This window comes from Aquarana catesbeiana, linkage group LG03 (genome assembly GCF_042186555.1).
Source record: "Aquarana catesbeiana isolate 2022-GZ linkage group LG03, ASM4218655v1, whole genome shotgun sequence".
In the NCBI taxonomy this organism is placed as follows: domain Eukaryota; kingdom Metazoa; phylum Chordata; class Amphibia; order Anura; family Ranidae; genus Aquarana; species Aquarana catesbeiana.
Genome location: NC_133326.1, coordinates 518,999,132 through 519,017,701, shown reverse-complemented (window position 1 = coordinate 519,017,701; position 18,570 = coordinate 518,999,132). Strand labels below are relative to the sequence as shown.

General features: G+C 43.6%; 1 protein-coding gene across 4 annotated transcripts in view; it reads left to right on the top strand.

Annotated features, from left to right (window-relative positions):
• Positions 1 to 17,321, top strand: part of PWWP2A (PWWP domain containing 2A) — a 77,003-nt gene extending 59,682 nt beyond the window's left edge. For 2 of the 4 annotated variants that reach the window (XM_073621190.1, XM_073621193.1), the window contains exon 2: positions 94 to 2,531. In XM_073621190.1, the coding sequence (XP_073477291.1) occupies positions 94 to 1,747 (1,654 nt within the window). In that variant the 3' untranslated portion in view covers positions 1,748 to 2,531. Of the gene's footprint in view, positions 1 to 93; positions 2,532 to 12,354 lie in introns of those variants that run through there. The other 2 variants (XM_073621192.1, XM_073621191.1) reach the window with 2 other exon arrangements.
• Positions 17,322 to 18,570: the final 1,249 nt, after the last annotated feature.

Genomic DNA, 18,570 nt, shown 5'->3' with positions numbered 1-18,570 from the left:
AAATAGCTGAAATAATGTGACGTTAATATATTTTGAATTTGAGAAGTACACTTTACTAAAGTTATGACTTTTTTTTTTTTTCCCCTTTTTAAGGTTTGGACCTCATGGAATCCCTGTAACAGTTCATCCTAAGCGAGATTACAAAAACAAACCAGAGGAACCTACGCAGGTACAAAGCACATCATTCCAGGAAGACACGAAAAAAGAAATGCATAACGAAGATGGAACTGCAGATGTTTCTCCCGTCCAATCCAGTGAGCCCTGTGGAGTTCATAACCTGTGGACTTCAAAGCCACCTCCACTTTTTCATGAAGGAGCTCCTTACCCCCCTCCTTTGTTTATCAGGGACACTTATAACCAGTCAATACCTCAACCTCCTCCACGTAAAATCAAGAGACTCAAAAAGAAAATCTACAGGGAAGAACCCACTTCGATAATGAACGCTATCAAACTAAGGCCCAGGCAGGTATTATGTGACAAATGTAAAAATGTTGTGGCAGATAAAAAGGAGGTCAGGAAGACTGGTACTGACTCTTTTAAACTAGAAGAAGGAAAGCGGAGGAGGCATGAAAGTGTAACTACTGTGAATAAAAAACTAAAAACTGATCACAAAGTAAATGGGAAAAGTCAGAATGAAAGTCAGAAGCGGAATTCAGTGTCCAAGGTTACAAGTCTTAGCCATGGCCGTGGAAAAATGGTCAGAGTGGCTTCACAAACGCATACTACAAAAGCCCAGCTGCACACAAAAAAGGTACTGCAGAGTAAAAATATGGATCATGTAAAGGCAAGGGTAGTATTAAAAATGGCCAAAGAAAAGGCACAGAAAAAGCAAAAGGATGCATCGTCCTCCAAAAACACCCATAACAAAGTCCACTTTACACGGCGCCTTCAGAATACAAGCTCAGGGACTCTTCCACCAAGACTACGTATAAAACCTCAGAGGTACCGCAACGAGGAGAATGACTCTTCACTCAAGATTGGACTTGAGAGTTTGCGAAGCAGCAAGATTGGTATCAAGCCCCAGACCCGCCACACTGCCACCCGTTCAGCAGGTGAGGCCCCTTCAAATGGCCCTCAAGAGGCCAGCAGTGATATTCAGAACACGAGTGTCTGTGTACCGCCTGACGAACAGGATGAGCAGCAAACACTGAGCAAGCGAGGCAGCAAAAGCAATATTACAGTTTACATGACCCTAAATCAAAAAGCAGACTCTTCCACTGCTTCAGTGTGTAGTAGTGATAGTACAGATGATTTGAAATCCACCCACTCTGAGTGTAGTTCTACTGAAAACTTTGATTTCCCCCCAGGCAGCATGCATGCACCTTCTTCATCATCTTCCGCCTCTTCAAAAGAAGAGAAAAAATTGAGCAATTCCTTGAAAATAAAGGTGTTTTCCAAAAATGTCTCTAAATGCATGACCAGTGATGGCAGGACCATATGTGTTGGGGACATTGTATGGGCTAAGATATATGGCTTCCCTTGGTGGCCTGCCCGTATTCTTACCATTACTATCAGTCGGAAAGATAACGGCCTGCTTGTGCGGCAGGAGGCCCGCATATCATGGTTTGGGTCCCCAACCACATCCTTTCTTGCTTTGTCACAGCTGTCCCCCTTTTTAGAAAACTTCCAGTCACGATTTAACAAGAAGAGAAAAGGTCTTTACCGCAAGGCCATCACAGAGGCAGCCAAGGCTGCCAAACAGCTCACTCCAGAAGTGCGGGCCCTTCTGACACAATTTGAAACGTGATCCCTGCCACACACGTAAGGTAGGCAAGTTTAGTGGTTTGTTTTTTTTGTTTTTCATAGCTTAGACATATAAATATTTTTAAACACTTTTATGTGGTCTTGGCTGGAGTGAGATCTCCTCCTTTTTTTTTTTTTCTTTTTGTTTAAAAAGTCTGCAGAGCTTCATTTCACTTCACTAAAGATACCCGAAAGGAACAAAATTAACTATTTATGCAACGACAGGTCTCTACTAAACAGGCTTAAAATGGCACCACGTTCGTGTATTTACCATAGCCCCTGCCTGTTAATGTGGACCTGCCAACTGTACAAATTTTTTTATTTTATTTTTTTTTTATATTGCCTGTTTGTCATTTATTTGATCACCTGTGATAGTGGATTCATGTTATAAAGAAAATATAATGTACATAAGTTAGATTTACAGTGTAGCATTTTTATTTCTTAAATTTATTATTGGGGCGAAAGTTGAGATCAAATCTTAAAATAAATGTGGCCAGCGTGATATGGTCATATTAAACGCAATTGTTAAAAAGGATAAAAAAAAAAAAAAAAAAAAAGTCATTTTTCTCCTGGCTCCTTTTTAAGATCTGTTCTAACGAAGACATGTTGTGATTTTGTTAAATGTCTCATTGTTACATTTTTGGATGTATCTTTATCAAATGCATATTTTTTTTTTTCCAGTTTGTTTTTCATTAAGGTATCTGTTTGCAGGTCAGAAATTATGAAACAAATGTAACTGTATTGCTCTGAAATGTACAAAAAGTGTAAATAAAAGCCACTAAATCTGATTTTTGTTTTGTGTGTTACTGAGAAAACTTTGCAGAGCAACTGCTTCTTAGAAGCTGCATGTAATGAAGGTTATGTTCCAATAACGGAATTTGGGGAAGAAATAAATATGCATTGAGAGAGAATTGGCACTTCTCAGGGTGTGATGCACAGATGTATAATGAAACGGAACACAATAATTAAATCTTTTCCATATAGATTGAAAACCACACATTAAATCCTAATTGTGGTCATATTTATATTTAATTTATGCTAGTCCAGTGTTTTGAATTAAAAAAAAAAAAAAGATTAGAATTTTTTTTATTTTTATTTTTTATTTCTGTGTTCTTGCTAGAGAGATGCACCACTTTTGTTGTGGTCCCCATTTTCTCCAGAACAGAGTGTAATGGAATATACAAAATTTTAGAGTTATCACCGAAACAACAATTGAGGCCAAATCTTCCATTGGAGATGCCTAGTCTAGTGACCACTATCAAAGGGGGTGTTTCCTCTTATTTTGTAAAGATTTCCTTTTCCTGTTGTCTCTGGGACGGGAATTGAAGAAAAATCTTCCTGGTGGGACACGGACAGTAAAAAAAAAATTATAAAACACGGGCCTTAGCTTGCTCTATCCAATACAAACAAAAAATTCAGCTTTACATGTACTTTAAATGTACTTGTGAGTATTGGTGGCAAGTTTGTTGCCAATTAGAGGGTTTTGTAAGTATTTCTATCATTTATTACTATTTAATATAATACTGTTAATATACATTCAAAATAAGAAAACATTTAGATTTTTGTTTCCTTGGGTCATAACTTTTTTTTTTTTTTAAATCAAATTAGGGGTCTTTTAGGTTGGAATATTTATGGAAAATATGAAGTCAAATTGTGCTGTCATTTTCCCCTACTGCACTAATATAAACTGGTGCATGGGTAAAATTCCTATTCTTTTCATTTTTCTTGAAAGATTTGATCACTGGTTTGTGTGTGTCCTCTTCTTCTTCCTTTTTTTTTTTTTTTTTTATGAAAATAAGGGGTTTGTATGTCATATCAGTCAGTATGCAAGTAAAGGAAAGGTGACCTTCACCACGCATTCCCTGCAATCTAATGTAGTTTTCAAGCGTGTGCATTAGGAACATACCTGCAGTGAATGTTTGAATGTCACATTCACTGCTTTTATAAATATTAGCGTTTTTCTAAGATTGATGAATCTTTCACAACACAAATCTAACCATGCTGAAGGTGAATTTATATGAGGATCTAACATAGGCATTTATGTTTACAATGCTAAATAAATTACTCAGAAACCAGCTTAACTTCTAATACTGCTCCCGTTTTTAAAGGTGCCACAAATTCTGACAATAAAAACTTAAAGCAAAGGGTGGTGGTAAACCTGGGGAAAGATTTGTGATTATGATTACCAATGGCAACCAAACTAGTGTTCAGTTACCTACACAAGCGCACATATGGAACAAGGCAGCATTTTCATTTCCTGGTATTACAGAAGCCCCATATTGTTTTGCATCTATTTATGCTAATGGTGTATTCTGAAGAGATTATATTTAGAAATGTTATCAGGCACTCGCGTGCATTGAATGTGCTGTTTTATTTTATAGAATGTTTTGGTGTTACATTTTGTATAAAAACGAATTCAAAAGAATGACCATAAATTTTTAAATTGGGTAATTAGCTACACAATACAGCTATTTTATTTCACTAATATTGCATGACATTTTTAACTTTTGTTTTCATGTATTCTCTCCTGCAAACAGAAACTGCAATTTAAGTTTTCATAACGATATACATATTTTTTTTATATATTATTTTTTTTTTTTTTTTTTTTTTTATTTGCATTTGGTCTGGTTTTATGAAGAATTTTTTTTTTTTTTTTTTTTTTTCTTTGTTTTTACATTCATCTGAAAATGGACCATTTTATGTTGAATATTTCATAATTCTGGTATCATCTTTTTATCACTTTTAGTTTTTTTTCTACTAGAAAAACTGAAGATATTCTTGTGGTAGAAAAGAGTCTGCGCCCTTAGGCCCCTTTCAAGTTTGCGGAGTCCGCCCGCTCAGCAGAGGATCTTCGCTGAACGGGCGGATGACAGGTCCTTGTCTGATGCAGAGTGGACACGGACACAGCCCGCTGTCCTCTGTTTCTAGATGGAAACTAACTACCTGACGGATAGGTAATGTTTTTTAGTGTACCGTAACAGATGTCGGCGGGTGTCAGTGGTCAGTCATCCGCTGCTCCATAGATGACAATGGATGGTCCTTCCTCCCAAATTCATATATTTGAAGGGTTTTATAGCTCATTTAGTTTTAGTTTTTAATATTTTACATATAAGCATACCAACATAAAATCAGCTATAATATAAACAAAATTATATTCAATATATTGGGGTTAGCTTTACAATAATAACTGTGTGTAGCCACTTTAAAGGCATTACAGCTTGCTTGTAAGGATAGTGGGTGGAAACCTGCAAATCATTATTTACAGGCTTGTGGCCAACTGTGCATGCTGGGGGCATATAGATAAGGTATGCTGGTACTTGTATATTACAAGCTAAAAAGGTTACAAAGGCAATTTTTTTTTTTTTTTTTTTTTAACTTAATGCATTCTGTCGGCAATGTTTGGACAGGGTTAATGTTTTGAAACACAGCTCCCCACCTCCCTTAAAAACATTACATAGAAAGGGAAAACTAAATAGAATCTTTCAGTCCTGGAGTTTTCAAAAAAGACCATGAAAAAGGTAAGCAGAATTTTTAAATATATATATATTTTTTTCTTTTGTTAATGCTATGTGAATAGGAGAATGAAACAAATAGGTTTTATCTATCCGCAAACCTAGGTGTAATCCCAGTTTGGCTGCAAAAAAGGGAAAACATATTTTCACAAGTATGAACTTGGTAGGCATTACACTGGGCATAATTGCATGCAATGTATTCATAGCATAGAGTCCAATCAGGCTCCCAACTACATATTTCAGTGTAGGGTACTTTTTGGATTTGTTTTTTACAAGAATAAAAGATAGGGGAGCAAAGTTTTTTTTTTTTTTTTTTTTTTTTTTATTTCTCATTCGTTGATTGACAGACACAGCACTTCCTTATTCAGAACCATAGGGTTATATCGCCCCCTACAGGAGTAGGACACTAGGAAGAAAAAAGACTTGGCTACGCCCATGGGCAGTCCTAGGTGATATACACCCCCCTCTATGCTATAGGCCTTCAGTTTTTTTTTTTTTTTGCCTAGTCAGGAGTAAGGACCTAGTTCCTTGCTGGGATCTCTAGTCCTGGCAAATTTTTATTTTTTGTTTTGTTTTCCTGGATTTTTTTCCGGTGAGATCTGCAATGAACTGCCGTACTGGGTGACGGGCTGGACACTTGATGCAGTGGTCTCCCCAGTCTGGCCAGCGAGCGCGTGCAGACTGCGGCTACGCGCTAGGTCAGCCTCGACATAGCCCCACTGGATGGGGGCTGGCCCTGCGAGTTAAACGTCTTGTGAGGTTGCATACGACCTGGCCTCTGCTCGAGTCGCAGCGTCCCTTGTGGCCGACAGCCCCCACCACTTCGGTGGCGAGGAGGTTCTGTCTGTCCCCCCCCCTCCCCTTGGTGAGTTTGCGGTGAATGTGTGCCCCACCCCGGGTTGGTCGGTCCTGCGGGTTTCCCTCCACCCTTGCACCCTCTCTTCCTGGGGTGGATGGTCCCTGGAGGTCCCCTGGTAGCCCCCCTTTCCCCCTCCCTCCTCTATATGGGTTAGTGTGGTGCCATGGTGGATCCTGGGGGATGGGGTTAAGTATTGGTGGCCAGGGGGTGCGCGCTGCCAGGTGCAGTGTTCACGGGGGTTCGGTGCCCGGATCCTCTTTCTCTTTCAGGGGCTTACCTGGGGTCTGTGTCAGCCTTGTGTAGCGTGGCCATTTTGCTGTAGCCGGTGTCTTTTCCTCCTAGTGCCTGCTGACTTCTTATGGCTGGCGGCCATGTTTGTGTAGCTCAGCGGCCATGATTTGGTGTGTTTTTGGTTTTTTTTTTGTGCTCAGGCAGCACCGGCCATTACTGTGTAGCCCAGACAACGTTTTAAGCAGGCGGAAGCTCCTTCTTTTAACCCGGTGCTGACTCCTGTGTTATCCTCCTTCCTCGGACGCCACGTGTGTGTGTGTGTGTGTGTGTGTGTGTGGGGGTCTACGCTCTAGACAGCAAGCGCTACGCCCAGTGGGGTGGTGAGTCTGGTGGGGTCCCTTCCTCTCCCTGCTGCAGGCTGTGGGGTGTCCTGGTACCGCTACCGGCGGTACCAGGACCTTTGCAGTGGTCTCTCTTGGTGTGGGAGATCTCTTCTTCCCCTATGGAGTCTCAGGAGCATTTTTCCCCATCTGACCCCTTATCAGAGGCTGCAGGTCCCTCTGGGTCCCAGCCATCCGTTGACGCACTGATAGCGGCCCTGGAGTCCTTTGGTGCTTCGGCAGCTATTGTGGCTGAAGTGTTGGACTGTGGACCAGGCCTCTAAAAAAGCCCTAGCTGATCTACCTTTTCAAGGCAATCGTTTGTTTGGGGCCACTCTGGATGATATCATTAAGAGTGTCACAGGGGGGAAAAGTACTTTTCTTCCACAGTCAAAAAAGGGCAAGGAGCTAGCGTGGTCCTTCCTTGTCGGCGCACAAAGTTTTTTCGTCCCTCAGGGTCCACTGATAAAGGCTCAGTCTTTCAAGCCTCCCTCGGGAGGTTCGAAGCGACCCTGTTCAGGCAAACCGAGAGCGGGGTTCTCCAGACCCCCAGATAAGGCTCATTCGGCACGAAGGGGCGCCCTCAGCCGCAGTCCGGGTGGGAGGACGTCTTTGCTGGTTTCCGGGCCCGTGGACCTCTCTGATAAATGACATGTGGGTCCACAAATGCCTCGTTTCCACTGATCGGTTCGGGTCGGTACAGTTTGGAAGGCCTAGAATGGTCCGGCCTATTCAGGTGAGCGTTTCCACTGCAAGTTGGACCGACAGGGGCCATACGTGGGTTTATAAAAAAATGCTTAGCATGGCGTCACACGTCCACCAATCAGTGGAATGTATCGTAGCTCCGCCCTAACTGAACCGTTCTATTTTCTGTGGCCCCACATCTGAAACAGGACCCTGAATGGAGCGGTTCGGTTCGGTTGTATGGGCAGCTTTCATAATGGAAACACCCAAAATAGCGTACCGAACCGATACACTCGGTGGAAACGAGGCAATAGTGATTCTGTCTGGTTACAAGATCGAATTCCAGTCTTGTCCCCCAAGCAGATTTTTTCAATCCAATCTGCGTCTGTCTCCGGACTGTTTTGTTAGCCCTCCATGGGGCGGTGCAAGGCCTGTTGCTTCAAAGGGTGATTGTCTCAGTTCCAGTGTCAGAATGTTTCCAGCATTTTTATTTAAACCTTTATGATCCCCAAAAGAGTACAGTACGTCTGATTCTGGTCCTCAAGACCCTGAACCACTTGGTGCGGAAGTTCAGAATGGAGCTCATTCGCTCCGTGGTGGCATCTCTTCACCAGGGGGACTTTCTTCCCTCCATCAACATCAAGGATGCCTACCTGCACATTCTAATGTGTGCACACCACCAGCGGTTCCTCCGCTTTGCTGTGGGAGAGGAGCATTGTCAGTTTGCAGCATTACCCTTTGGTCTCGCCTCTGCTCCTCGGGTCTTCACCAAGGTGTTGGCCCCGTTTTGCTGCTGCACCAGTGGGTAATTACTGTTCTGGGCTACCTGGATGACCTGCTGCGAGCAGAGTACCCAGCGACCCTGAGGGGCGACCTGGAGATCGCTATTCAGACTCTGGCAAATTTTGGTTGGCTGATAAATTACCAAAAGTCTGCGCTGATTCCAGTTCAGAAATTGGTTTATCTGGGTCTGACTGGATTCCGCTCTGGCCAAGTGTTTCTTCCGCAGGACAAACTCCAGAAGTTACAGGCGGCAACCTGCTTACTGCTGTCCAGCAGGTGGGTCTGCCTGCTGACTTGCATGCAGGTGCTAGGCCTGATGGTGTCTACGTTTGAGGTGGTCTCGTTTGCTCAGTTCCATACGAGACCCCTACAAAAGGAGATCTTGTTAAAATGGGACACATGTCCAGGGTCTCTGGACAGTCAGATTCAGCTGAGCCAAGGAACCAAAGGGTCCCTGATCTGGTGGCTTTGTTCCCCAACTCTTTGGCAGGGGAAATCCTTTCTCCCTCTGTACTGGACGGTGGTCGCCACTGATGCTAGTCTGTCCGGGTGGGGAGGAGTCCCTGGGCCTGAGCTCTGCTCAGGGTCGCTGGACGAATCTAGGCTACCTTTCAGCATCTTGGAACACCGGGTGATCAGACGCTGAATCATTGGATGGATTGACTTCAGGGGCTCCCAATATGGATCCAGTCGGACAATGCCACAGCGGTGGCCTATGTCAACCACCAGTGAGGAACAAGGAGTGTGTTTAGCGGGCCGGCATTCTCCAGTGGGCAGAGTGTTTCCTCCTGGCCATCTCCGCCATCCATATTCCGGGGGTGGACAACTGGCAGGCGGATTGCCTCAGTCAACAAGTGAACGAGTGGAGTGGTCCCTTTTATTAGGAAGCATTTACAACAGATATGTCTGCATTGGTAGATCTGATGGCATCCCGGGTCAACAGGAAGTTGCAGAGGTTTGTGCCTCAGACACTCTGGTGGCTCTGTGGGGCCAGTATCGTCTGATCTACGCCTTTCCTCCTCTCAAGCTTCTGCCTCTGCTGTTACGCAGAATTGAGGCCGGAGGAATTCCGGTCATTCTAGTGGCCCGGACTGGCCTTGTCGGTCCTGGTACGCTGACCTGGTGCATCTGGTTGCAGACACCCCCTGGCGGCTGCCTCAGGGAAGATCTGCTATTCCAAGGGCCGATCTTCCACCCTGCTCTACCATCGCTGGCTTTAATGGCCTGGCTGTTTGATGGATAGAGGCTTACCTGCGTCGGTGATTCCGACACTACTCAAAGCTTAGGAAGTCTACTTCCAGAAAGGTATATCATCGGATGTGGAAAGCGTACATTTCATGGTGTCAGTCAGTGGGGTTTCACCCACGTTCCTTTTCGGTGGCTCGGATTTTGACTTTTCTTCAGAGGGGCGTTGAAAAGAATTTAGCCTTGAGTACCATCAAGGACCAGGTGTTGGTTTTGACGGTTGTCTTTCAACGCCCCCTGGCTTCGCATTCACTGGTGCGTACCTTCATTCAGCGGGTGCCAAGGGTGTAGCCAAGTCTTCTTTTTTTTTTTTTTTTTTTTTTTCCTTCTCCTCCCCCCTGCCTAGTTTCCTACTCCTGTAGGGGGTAATATAACCCTATGGTTCTGAATAAGGAGGCGCTGTGTCTGTTAATGAACTCAGAGAAACTGATTTTATGGGAAGTCAGAAATCCAATATTTTGGGTCCAGGGCATGGAATTGTACAGGGGGAAAAAAAAACGCCATGTGCTCTGGTTCAGTGAACTAGGAGAAAGCACACGTGCTTCAGCTTTTGTAGCAATGTGAACAGCAAGCTTTTGACAAGCTTCAAGCCAAAGTGCCCTTCAGCTCCTGTTTTGGAAATGCTATACACAGATCCTAATGGGAATGTCGATTGCTACTTTAAACAAGCTGCTATCTGATTTCAGCAGGCTTTTTCAACCAGCTTCAGGTATTGCTGAAGCCTGCTAGCTTGTTTAAAGTGGCAGTCAATATTCCCATTAGGATTTGTGTTCACCATTTACAAACTGGAGCAGAATGGTACTTTAAAAGCTTCAACAAAGCTTGCTGAAAGCTCTAAAAATGCTTTGTAAAAGCTCGCCGTTCACACTGCTCTTAGACAAGCTGAAGTCTGTGTGAAAGAGGCCTAAGTATGAATAAACCTTCATCTGTTTTGGAAATTTTATATAAGAGGATTTTTCTTAACATTTTGTGGTGAAAGGGTCTTTAAAGCAGAAGTAAAACCATACCCATAAAACCATTTCATTTCCAGCACGTGCTGTAAATGTAACACTCCCATTTGGTTGTGCTCTCAACCAAACTGTCAAACCATCCAATGGCTGGGGTCATAACTGATCAAGTGCAGCACCATGGCAGTAGAAGAAACAGAAGCAAAGATGCCAGCTTCCTTGGCTGAAAACGATAGGGGGGGTCTACATGCACTTTAAGCAAGCCCAAAACATGATGCGTACAGTCAATATATCGCCTAGTCCAGCAGTAAGAGCTTTGGGCTAAACAGAAATACAAGCTGGTTATCTTCTCCCATTGACTAGCAGGTGGAAAATGATAACAAGGCCCTGTTCACATGGAGCAATTAGCTGTGTACCCCATACAAGTCCATCTTTGACCTCCACAGGGATGCCCAGGTGTCGCGTGCATCCCCGTGCCAGCGTCCCATTGTTGTCTATTGGGATATGCGGCTGCATGGACACAGCTGCTGTGTCCTAATATGGCATGAGATTTCCCAAACCCACATGGGATGGGTTTGGGGACCAGCATGCAATTTAAATGTGGTGCAGGAGTGGTAGACGCATTGCAGGTTTTCTTCACCACATCCTAATGTGAACTGAGGCTTATTGCCTTTTCAACACAGTTAAAGTGTGCCTATGATCTGTCAGCCAGGAACCCAGCACAGCCTGGCCGTAACAGCGTGACGCAAGTGCCTGTGACAGTGTGCCTTATACCTGTCCTGACCTGCTGCATCCACTCCACCCACAATACTGACTACTGCGCTCTCTGTTGTAGTGGTGCTGGCACCATGAGAGGCGACAGGGCAGAGACCCTTTTTATTTTTGGCAGGATCCTTGGGTGCTTAGGTTCACATATTTGTGACAACACATGGGTGTTTTTATACATGTTGTGTTAGGGCAGTCCCTTCATTTAAATGGGCTGCCTAATGAACTGAAATCAAACCAAATACAGTACATCAGCCCCCCATATTTCATATAGAGATCGATAACCATGCTGTCTGTGTTGATGGATGCAGGCAGTGCAGCTTGGGATCAAGCCAGCAGGTGTGCCCCCATAGCAAGCAGCTTTCTGCAGAGAAGAGAAGGCAGTTTCGGGGCTTCTCTGTGCAATTCTATTGCACAGAGCAGGCAAGTATATCATGTTTTTTTGTTATTAAAAAAAAAAAAAAAAAAAGACTTTGAAATCACTTTAATTATCCAATGCTGTGAAAAGCAAAATCCTGTTCACTTATTTTATCTGCTGCCACCTACTGCAGGCATGCACCCTGTATAGGTTCAGAAGTTGGCACGTACCATGGTCAGTGACATCACTACCTCTCCCCAGGTGAGATGGTTTGGTATCTGGCTGCTCAAGTCCATGTACTGTCTTAGTGCAGAGACAGCAAAAGAGTGCAGATGGGGGGGCGCTGACATGGTCCTCCCCCCCCCCCCGAAAGTCCAAAGGGGCTGCCTCTTTAGACCCAGTTCACTTTCATGCGAATCTGATGCGACCTGAAATTCATAGATTCGCATCTAACCTGAAAGTACATTTGTTGTCTATGAAGGCCGTTCACATTGATGCAGTGCGATTTTGATCTGGTTAAAAAAAGGGTCAAGTGCAATGCGAATTCCAGTCCCCTCAGAAGTTGCATTAAATTTACACCTGTCAAAACACAAATTGCATCAATTCGCACACCGCATCAATGTGAACCAAGCCTTAGTGGAATGCTTCTATATTTAAGCATGATTTCTGTTTGTTAGCTGAACATTCTGAGAAAATGATAATGAGATTAAAAAAAAACGAAGGTGCAATATTTATTGCAGCTTGGTGAATTGACCCTCATGAGTTTATTGAATGCTGTTAAAAACTATAGCATACTATAAAGCATGAGACCAAATAATACTCTCTTCAATTTTTCTTTTCTTTCTAGCCCATACACAATAGAAGCTGCGCGCTGATTCTCACAACGGCACGGCCCACTGGAATTTTTCTATGGTACATGTAAAGGAAAAAAGGAAATTGTTTTTGTGTCTGTTTGGAAGGTGTGAAGTATTAAAAAAAATGAGCTGTGAAAAAGAAGTATAACTTATACAGATTGTTAATTCTATTGTAAATTTTATTTAAAACATAAAGATAGCTCTAAGAATATTGCAAAACTGAACGCATGAGTCTGTACAAATTTAGTTGAGAACCATATTCGTCAAACTGATGTTTTCACATTTATTTTTTTCTCTGATGGAATTTTATTAAGTTTACTGAATTGTGACTGCAGTTTGTTTCTTTCTATTTAATTTGTGAAGTTGTGAATTTTTTTTTTTTTTTTTTTTGTGTGTGTGCAATTTACCAGTGTTAAGTGCAGTTGAAAGCAACTGGACCAGAGATAAACCGAAGCAATGAAGAATATGGGACCAAGATTTATTTTTTTTTTCTCAAGGTCTTCAGACAACATCAACCTGCACTGGAACTGTAATACGTTTTGGGATTACTCACTAGTTTCAGATGCCTAGGTAGGAATTTTATTAGAGCTACATCAACCCCTAAAGCATTCCCAATGTTGTAAGAGCAATATATGTTTTGCTGGTCACGAAATTTGGTTGTTGCAAAAAAAAATAAATAAAAAAGATACAATTATTATAACGTTATTACAGTACTTGGATGATGAAAACTGGTAATTCAAGGATAAAATAGTTGACAGTTCCATCATGAAACTGTTATTTGCTATTCTGGCATTTACATTGATAGATGAGGATTGTGTATGGCCATGTTTACAGTGCTAAAAAAGACACTATCACCTTACCCAGTAAGCATAGAGTGGCAGTGTCTTGGTGGTTGGCTGCTAGCCAGAGCACTTCATCATGGGAAGAGGTTTTGCAGTTGCAGTGAGCGAGATCTATGGCTGGTGTTGGATTTACACAGACACTCACTTTGAATGGGGAAGGTGACCATGAGGATGATTTGCTAAAACTGAAGAGTGCAAAATCTGGTGCAGCTCTGCCCACGTCATTAATTTACAGAGTTCTGTGACTGGGAGAACTACAACTAGCGTCATCCATTGCGACTGGCAGCATGTAGCTCTCAACTACCAGGGAGCTGATGAGAACTCTTAGACCCCTTTCACACCGAGCCGCCTATAGCGTCGGTGGTAAAATGCCTCTATTTATAGCGGCGTTTTACCGTCGGATTTGCGGCGCATTTCGGGCGCTAGCGGGACGCTTTTACCCCCGCTAGCGGCCGAGAAAGGGTTAAAACCGCCCGCAATAGCAGCGTTTTGCCGGCGGTATCCCAGCGCTGCCCCATTGATTTCAATGGGGAGGAGCGGTAAACACACCGCTCCTTCACCGCTCCAAAGAAGCTGCTGGCAGGACTTTTCCTGACGTCCTGCCAGCGCAGTGCTCCAGTGTGAAAGCCCTCGGGCTTTCACACTGGAGACAATGCTGCAGCTGTTTGAGGGCAGATTGCAGGCGCTATTTTTAACGCTATAGCGCCTGCAAAATGCCCTCGGTGTGAAAGGGGTCGCTTTTAACCCCAAAGAAGGGGTTAAAAACTCCTGTGTTGCAGCGCTTTCAAATCGCTTTTCAGGCACTTTGAAAGCGATGCCCATTCATTCCAATGAGCAGAGTGTTTCGGGAGTGCTAAATACAGTGCTCCCAACCCGTGCCAAAAATGCTGCTTGCAGGACTTTTCGGAAAACCGGTCTTAAGCACACACCTAACACGTTGGCTAATTGAGATAATTCCAAATCGACAGGCCAGAAAATTGTTGTCTAAAATGTATCTTAACCCAAAAACAAAAAAGGTAATATACTGCAGTTTACCAGTCCTTAGATGTGGTGGTGCATTTTTCTTTTCCTTTATTTTTACCCGGTAAATCTGTAACACACTTCCTGGCCCAGGGTCTCAACGTTCACTGACTATTGTATCTATAGAGGAAACCGTAGTTGTTACCCAGGCTGGATTACAGACCTGTTTTCCCTCTATGTCCGGCGCAGGGCACAGCAGGGGGTCCGGAGTGTCCCTGTTCACCGTGCCAGGTCAGAATTTTTGCCTTGAATTCGGACCTGAAACTGAGCTAAAGACGCACAGAACCTGTCTGCAGTGCGCTCTGCAGCCACCCTGAAGATGTGTGAACCGGCTCCATTGAGAGCCACTCACACACTCCTGCCATGCGAATTGGATGCGGAGAAATCCACATCCAATTCCCATGAGTGTGAACCCACCATTAGTGTTGCAAAGCCTGATTGATAACTCTGTGTTCATGTGGTCTCTGCCAAGCTCTGGGTTACCTGCTGCTGGGGAGTGGCCCTGGCAAAAGTGCACGAAGATACAATAATGATGTCCCCTGGCCAACCACTATGTGGTTTATTGCCAGTGGTGCAGACTGGGAGAGGATATAAATATTTGGATGTGTCCTTGTCAGTTCTCATCCTTCCTCAGGCCAGGCACCCATGTGCTTTTGTGAGACAAACCCTAAGACCCCATACACACTATTAGATTTTCTGCATATTTTTGTCTTCAGATTTACCAAAACCATATAATATGAGGTCAAACCTTTAGGCTGGGTTCACACATGTGCGGTGCGGATTCCAGCTCCGTTTTCTCTGCGAAGAGAAAAAAACAGCTGTTCAGAGGTTCCTTCCCGTTGTAGCTGCGGATCAGCTGAGCAGGGAGAGGGGGGAGGTGTAGTAAAGAGGGGAGAGAACGCCTGTTCACAACAGAAGGCATCTGCGAATCAGATGCGTTCCCATAGAAGATAATGTGCTTGCAATTCGCACCACAATGCCCAGAAAACGCTCATGTTTTTTGGGCAATGCAGAGTGCGAATGCAACACACATACTGGAACCAGCCTCGTTCAAATGAACGTATTTTAAAATGTCGTGTGAATTGGATGCGATGTAACCTACATCCATTTCGCATAGGTGTGAACCCAGCCTAAGAGTTTCAATTTGTATGCAGACGGGCCCTTGCACTACATGGTTTTGGCAAATCTGAAGACAAAATCCTGCAGAAAATTCAATAGTGTGTATGGGGCTTAAGCTTGCATTGCCTTGCTGGAAGTGGCTTTCCCAGAAGGAGTGGACACAATCCGGAGATGGAGCACCAGAGAAACTTTGGCTGGAGGTGTCTGAAAAGCTGGAATTTGACTTGGACCTCATAGGGAGGCTGGGGTCTCGCCCAGGGAGTTTTTGCTGCATCTCATGTACAGTCGGGTACATGTAATCATAGGATGCCAGTCTAGTTTAAGGTGGTGGTTGCAAATGCTAAAGTTTTTTGTTTTTCTTACCTTAAAACAGAGTTCTACTCATTTAAAAGTCAGCAGCTACAAAAAAGTGTAGCTGCTGACTTTTAATAATCAGACGCTCACCTGTCCCATGGTCCAGCGCTATGGGCTCACAAAGCCCCTCTCCTCTCCCCGGCACCGACATTCTAACTGTGGGCGCCCGGCTGTGACTTCACAGCTGGGCGTGCACTGCGCATGGTCGGGCAATCTTCTGGGACCTGTGAAGTGTCCCAGAAGATTGCAGGGAGGGAGGGGGAGAGGTGAACTTCCTTCTGGTGCCCCGGGAGGAAGTGGGAGCTGGATTGCCCATAAAAACTGGGTATCTGCCCCCCCCCCCCAAAAAAAAATGATATGCCAAATGTGGCATGTCAGGGGGTCACCACCACTTAAAGCGGAAATTCCATTTGTGGGTGGAACTCCACTTTAATGCATTCTCTACATTAAAATAAAGAACCTTTCAGGCGTAACTCCCCCTCCCCCAATACTTACCTGAGCCCGATTTTGGTCTGGTGCGTCTCTCTACTTCCCTCCACATTGGACTCAATAGGATTGGCTCCATCTGCTGTCAATCAAATCCAGTGATGGGGGGGCCGAGCCAAGTTGCACTGTTTGTCAGTAGACGCACACAGTGCAGTTTGAGAGTGAGCCAACACAAGTGGCTTGGAGGGGGAGGGGATGAAGGCAGGAGGAGACAGGAGCGCCAGCAGGGAGCTCGAAAAGAAGAAAATCAGGGCATCTCTATGCAAAACCACTGCACAGAGCAGGAAAGGTATTATAGTCACTTTAAAGGTCCTTTTACCTGTGAAAGTTGCAAGTATGATTTTCCTGGACTCTGCCACGATTTCTGGGCTCTAACCCTCCTAACTTTATGGTGGCAAATTTAGAATTTTGACAGGCACCTATCTGTCCAAAACCCCCACTAAAAGTCAAGGACATTTGACCTCAGTGGGTATATACAAGAGGGTGCTGTAGAAGGAAAATATTGTGTTTGTGCTGTCAGTTCAGCTCACCGAAGAGTTACAAGACCACTACAGGTATCTTCTGTATTTGCTAAAAATGTTCCTAGCCTAAGAAATAAAAACTAATAGAGCCACCACATCTAAGGACTGTAGGCAGCATATTACATGTATGTCCTGGGTTTTTACACTTTAAAGGGCATTTTCACACTACTGTGTTATAGTAAACCCTTACCAGTGAGGTCCTAGAGAATTGCAGAAGGCCAGTGAGTGATTCAGAGTGTCGATATCAACATTGGTTTTGGTCACCCTAGGAATTAACTTTTTCTACATTCAGGTTTTAATGAAAAAATAAATTAAAAAAATCAATTATTGGAAAAATAAGTCCGCTAATCAGCAATCCCGCTAGAAAAAATTCTAGTCCAGAATTGTTTGAGAATAGAGATTATTTCTAAACTTCAGGACTAACCAAATCCCTGGGTTAGAGCTCTTACTTAAAATTCTTGTACAGTATCTCAAATTTTTTGGGGAATTTACAGATACTAATTTCTATGCCTCAGTTTTATTTTTCTGCAATTAAATATATTTATGTGATTCCCAACTTATATATTTGTTTTTCTTTAAAGCATTGTCATCTTTTTATCATAATTTCAGCTCAAAAGAATATTGTGTAGCATTAAGATAAAGCTCAATAAAAGTAAAAACTTTTATATACTGTTTATGTATTGATGTGATTGTGTTTTCATTACATCACTTATATGGTAGCACAATACAACGCAACTAATTGTACATCAGCCATATGGTAGCATAGCACAATGCAACTCGTTTTACAGTTTCCTAAGTCTTTTGCCTCAAGACATTTTTCCATCTCAGGCTTCAAATAGGTACTCACTGTAAAATCCTTTTCTTGGAGTCTATTGAGGGACACAGGAAGTCTTTTACCTTTGAGTATACTGCACCTTCAGTAGGACTGGACACTGACAAAAAGTAAAAACTGTAGGCTAGCCCAGATCAACCCCTCATATTTCCAGAGTGGCTCTGCTTTGTAGCAAAGCAGTACTGAGAACATGATCAGAAACACATGTCCCTAAATGAACTCCATGTAAATGATATAGTGGTAAGTACAAAAATTCTATTTTCTTTTTCATCCCTTGAAGGACAAAGGAAGTCTTTAGTTTTCTGGATGTCTAAAAGCAGTCCAATAGAGGGGGACAGCAAACAAGCACTAACCTTAGGCACAACCATCCAAGAAAGAACTGGGGACTGCCTGCAACTCAAAGAGCCACCCGAAAAACTTTACACCAGAAGCTGACATCAGATAAGACCACAACATTCATCAGGTAGAACTTAGTGATGGTGTTACATGAAGGCCAGGTGGCAACCTTGCAAATCTGAAAATAATTGCTTAATCCCAAGAAGCACTCTCAGATCTAGTAGAGTACACATTGACAGGAAAGGATGGAACCAGAGCCTTGAGATCATAAGCTTGGATGATAGTCTGCCTGAGCCACCTAGAGATGGTGGAGCAAAGCTGGTGTACCCATATGGTGTCCACTGGGGATTATAACAAAAACATCAATCTTCCTGAAGGAAGCAGTAACAGATGGCCTCTCATAGCCCAAACCACATCCAGTCAACTGAGGAAAATTTTCTTTTGGTGAAATGGAGCCAGACAGAGGCAGAACAACGATTTCCCGTTTTAGGTCAAAGGTAGACACTATCTAGCTTTAGCATTAGGGAGTCCTGGGCCTCAACCTCACTTTGTCCCTTTGTAAAACCAGAAAGGAATCCTAGTAGCAAAAAGCCACCATTTAGGCACCTGCCATGGCGAGGTGATGGCTACAAGGAATACTACCTTGCGGGTGAAAGTTGAGAGAGGAATCTCTCTAATGGGTTTGAACAGCAGTTTACA